Raw genomic sequence first — 4,607 nt, 5'->3', positions numbered from 1 at the left:
ACCTTTTCTATTTTTTTTTCTGTACACTTTCTGTAGAAGGCCGACAGCTCATTAATTAAACGCTGAACACAATCGTTCAATTCAAGTGTACGTCCAAAAGTGACGCCACGCCATTTATGCGTTATCATCGATGAATCGCTAAACAGTTCTTACGATATCTAAAATCGAATAAAGTTATCACTTGAACAAGAGGATTCCACTGTTAAGATGACCATCACTAGCTTGTACTCAGCCTATTACACTTTCGTTTCTCGATTACAGGGTATCACCAGCACGGGAGAAAAGAAATTCAATGGCCTTTTGGCAAACCACAAATATTACAATTTTTCTTTTACATCATCACTATAATACAATTTTCACTATTGAACACTGTTTGTTGTTGTTGTTCAGCTGCTTCCGCCCTACTGCAGTACAGTCAAGGAGCCCAGGGGAAGAAAAGGACTTAAAGACGTTTAAGAAAAAGACTTAAAGACGTTAAGACTCCGCAGACGGAGAGCACTGGGGCTCTGCTGGCTAAGTCGATGTCTCCTTGCGGAGACGCTTGTGCTCCTGTGCGCACTGTAGGTCGTCTAGGGAATCGTTGGGCACTTTCGCCAAGTTGATGGGCTCTTTGTCCACGGTCAGATTTAATAGCAGCCTGTGTGCAAGCCAAAATGAGCGCTTGTGACACAGGAACAGCGGATACAATCAGATGACCACTTGTGGCCACAAGGCAATACAAAATGGCAGCAGACTGTACACAAAAATGCGTTTGCTTGCTGCACTTTATCAAACGGAAAAGAATTATGGTCTTCGCGAGGGCTGTCTTCCGAGCTTAGAAGCTCGTTTTTTGACAGTAGCTGTCAGAAATGCCCTGGAGTGCAACTATAGGATGCAGCATACCAGGCTCGAAGCTTTATGCAGCTAAAGCTCACAATAGATCAATTCTGAGTGCAAGAGATGATATTTAAAGCTCCATTTTGATCGTCTGGCAACACAGAAAGAACTTAACGAAACTTTCAAATTTGAATGTTGCGTTAACGTCAAATATGAATTTGAAAGTGTACAGATATGCATTTGAATTTCATGCGATCATTTTATCTCAATCAGAGCAGCAATATCAAATGATGTCAGTTAATGAATTTATGTTATTCTGCGACCATTACAAAGTCCTAAAAATTCGACAAACGTCAGGCCGATGATTAGAGGGAATTAGGGACGAATGTCCTTAGCATGGAAAGTACCAATTTCTCTACCAGCAAAGTCCTCCAAGACATAAAAGCATTTTCCATATTTCTTTTTAGCTCGACATTTTAGAAATTGTTTGACTAATTTTGCATTGAAGTTTGCGTTGCGTTTATTTGCCAAGAGAAAAATTACGAAGGAAAACTTTTTGTCCTTCTTTAAAGGATACGGGCTTTGAGCGCAGATTATACTCCTGAACATTGCTGTCAAAGCTTTGCGAATATTTGATTGTAAATCTTTTCGCAGTAAAGCCAAATTGTCAGATCTATCGAGAGCTACAACAGGTTCTTCTAACAAGATCAAGTTTTTCAATCAACGATAGTCAGAACCATGCGTGATCATATCTAGTCCGAAGAGCGCTCTATACGGGGAACATCTCAGTGACTGATGTTAAGCCGAACGCAAAGCACAAGAAATTCTGGTATCCCATTCTGTCCGATCTTTAGAAATATATGATCTTACCTCAGGTAGCAACGAACGATTAACCCGTTCAGCAGCATTACTCTAGGGAGAATATAATGAGGTATAGACATGCTTTATTCCTAATTCGGTTAATACCCAATTCACACTGAGCAACATCTAGCATCTACCATCAATTCTCGTGATGGTCCCATAGTTTTACCCGTGCCGAAATTTCCCATTCGTTCCGCCATCTCCCCTTTGATGTTCGTGTTTCATTCGTTTCCAATCGGTTTCAAGCCGATAGTTATCGAAGGCAACACTAGAAATCTGACATTCGCTACGAATATGTAAGCAATGTCAACTTAAATGAACGGCAAAAACAAGAAATGGACGCGTCATGTAAGTAAAAAAATGAAATGCATTTTATTTGTAATAATCCGTTTATTTTAATCAAAAGCTGGAAATAAATCGATTGCTAAGAGGGTGAAGTGGTCTGCAGAGATGGATGAGATTGCTTGGACCTCTAGTGCGAGAGCATTAAATTGCTAATCATTTTGTTGTTATGCTCCGTAATAGCGAGCAACATTTTAATTTTTCACAATAAAAAGTTCAATAAAAATTTTTCACGTGTCTACTCCTAATGATGTCAGGAGTAAAATTGATGGTAGATGTTGGCATTGTGAATTGGTGTTTCACATCTAGCATCATTTCCATGCGTTCCCCGTAGATGTGCTCAGTGTGCAGAGGCTTTAAGACGCATTAAAGTCATTTGCCTTGAATTGTGTACCATTATCGCTAACTAGGTTTCTGGAACTCCGAAACAATGAAACACTTGAGTCAACAAGAACTCCTGAATCTTGGCAGATGTAAATTTCAACAATGCAACGAATTACATTTGCTCAAGTGGTCTACAATGATGAGCAGACCAATGTGACTGCCTTTATTCCGCGGATATGGACCAAGAAAATCTATGTTAAGACTTTGAAATGGTCTACAAGTTGGACTCTGCGCTCCCATGGGTGGTCCAAGAGTACAGTTTGGGGCTTTCGTCTCCTTGCAAGTTTGGCAGTTTCGAATAAACATACGGACCTCGGTCGATGAACCAATATAAATGACGACGAAGCTTTTCAATAGTTTTCTGTATTCCTCCATGCGAAGAAACAACACTATCATGTGAAAACGTCAGCTCTAAGACGTTCAGGAACCCAAAGATTCCAGGAATTCTTCTCTTGTTCTTCATCACCTGAAGCATGCTCTGTGAGAATATAGATAAATTGATCGACAAGTTTTATATCGGGGAATCTATATGCATTTTCCCTTTGCGATGAGATAACGCAAACAAAGGGTATGCATAAGCGCATGGGATAGTTTCACGCACTTGTGGATGGCTCTATCACACCTATGTCTAACATGCGATCTATTTCGGTAAATAGAAGCTTCTACTAGGCAGGACTAACCGGGTAATATCGCTGTTTTACTAAAATTAACAGGAGTGAAGCTTCTCTCAGGTTATCGGTATCCTTTGTTGATGTGGGGTCCTTGGTGATAATTGGCCCCATGCGCTCTGTACTTACTCAACCATTGGATTTTCTGCGCCTTATAACTTCTGAAAATCCCCTTAACCAAATCTTCGTTACATTTACTTAGAGCTCCAGGTGATCAGAACAACAAAAAGATTTACCAAAACATTATAAAAAAGTTTTTAATTCAATAATAAATTCTCAACGGGATATAGATTTCGATTGGCCTACGGGACATATTAACTTGAAATTATGCATTATTGAATAATGCTAGTTTGTAGTGATCATGTCTTAACATTATTTAACATGGTTCAAAGCTAATCCTTTTTTTCTAGTCCTTTATGTCTATTTATTTATTTTTTCTGTTATTTGGTTTTTATTTTATTTCATTAATTTAGTTTTCGTTTTTTCTTTTTATATGGTTTTGAAGAATCTTTTTTCAGGTGTGCATGCTGTTTTTTTTACCCCGCTGTAATCCCAATACAGATTAATAAATAATAGGTAGAATATATATAAAAATATATAAAATAAAAATATTAAAATTGCATATTAAGAGTTAAAAATATGGTAATAAAAATTATTTATTTTTTTTTACGTTATTTTATTTAGGTTGCAATATTTTATTTAGGTAATGATATGTTTTGGTGACGGTCTTGGCCTTTGGCTTCGTCACGGTCTTCTTCACGTCGGGCTTGTTAGCAGCAGCAGCCGCGGACTTCTTGGCAGCACCAGCAGCGGCAGCGGGCTTCTTGGCAGCGGGCGCAGCAGCCTTCTTGGGTGCAGTAGCGGCAGGCTTAGCTGCAGCTGATGCCTCCTTCTTGGCAGCAGCGGGCGCCGCGGCGGCTGCCTTCTTCTGCTCTGGCTTCTTATCGCCAGGCTTCGCGGATTTCTCGGTTGGCTCTTTAGGTGTCATTTCTACGAGAAAAAGAAATGATTGATTGCACTGATAAAAATTCGGCAGACTGGCTCATGATTGTAGCGTCGAGGCTATACTCATTGAAGGGCGTACCCCTTGATTGTAGAATGGGGGATGATTTCTCGTCACCCCACAACATACCATCTACTGCCCGAGAAGTGCAGATTGGTCAACCGAATACTTGTTGATTATGCTGAGAAACCAGAACAAGATCGAGACCGACTCATTGAGGATACTATCAAGGAAGAATGAAGGAGGAGGAGCCCTTTTGGTGCTTGGCATCAATGAAATGGCCAAAGACGACATTATGTCCAGAGACTACCAGCTGTTCTTCCGCTACAGAACAATACCCGTAAGAGGTTTGAAGAAGTTGGTCGAGAAAGCTGATAAAAAGGCAGTGCCCTCCCCAAGCGTGCAGACCATATCCGCCAGCGACAACCCCCCTCCGGTGGATACGGAAGTATCGCCTGTGCCTGTCAGCAGATTTAGTGTTCAGCTGGCAGATCCAATCTACCCGTTGAAGGATCTAGACGAGGATGAGGACC

The 4,607-nt window shown here is 40.5% G+C and overlaps 1 protein-coding gene across 1 annotated transcript; it reads right to left on the bottom strand.

The window, feature by feature from the left end:
• Window positions 1-513: 513 nt before the first annotated feature.
• Window positions 514-4,067, bottom strand: LOC117794019 (histone H1, orphon-like). The gene is made up of 2 exons (XM_034634480.1): window positions 3,764-4,067; window positions 514-637 (listed from the first exon to the last, which is right to left on the bottom strand). The coding sequence occupies exons 1-2, from the start codon at window positions 4,057-4,059 to the stop codon at window positions 514-516; spliced, it is 420 nt and encodes a 139-aa protein (XP_034490371.1). The 5' UTR covers window positions 4,060-4,067.
• Between the last annotated feature and the right edge of the window lie 540 nt (window positions 4,068-4,607).

Source organism: Drosophila innubila, chromosome X (assembly GCF_004354385.1).
Source record: "Drosophila innubila isolate TH190305 chromosome X, UK_Dinn_1.0, whole genome shotgun sequence".
NCBI classification, from domain to species: Eukaryota; Metazoa; Arthropoda; class Insecta; order Diptera; family Drosophilidae; genus Drosophila; species Drosophila innubila.
The sequence above is the reverse complement of the archived record's forward strand: the minus strand, read 5'-3'. Positions and strand labels throughout refer to the sequence as shown.

Coding starts and splice junctions, on each gene's coding strand:
- LOC117794019 (XM_034634480.1), bottom strand. CDS start 4,059: ATGACACCTAAAGAGCCAACCGAGAAATCCGCGAAGCCTGGCGATAAG. Junction 638..3,763: donor TATCATTACCTAAATAAAAT/ATTGCAACCTAA, acceptor GCTTGCACACAG/GCTGCTATTAAATCTGACCG.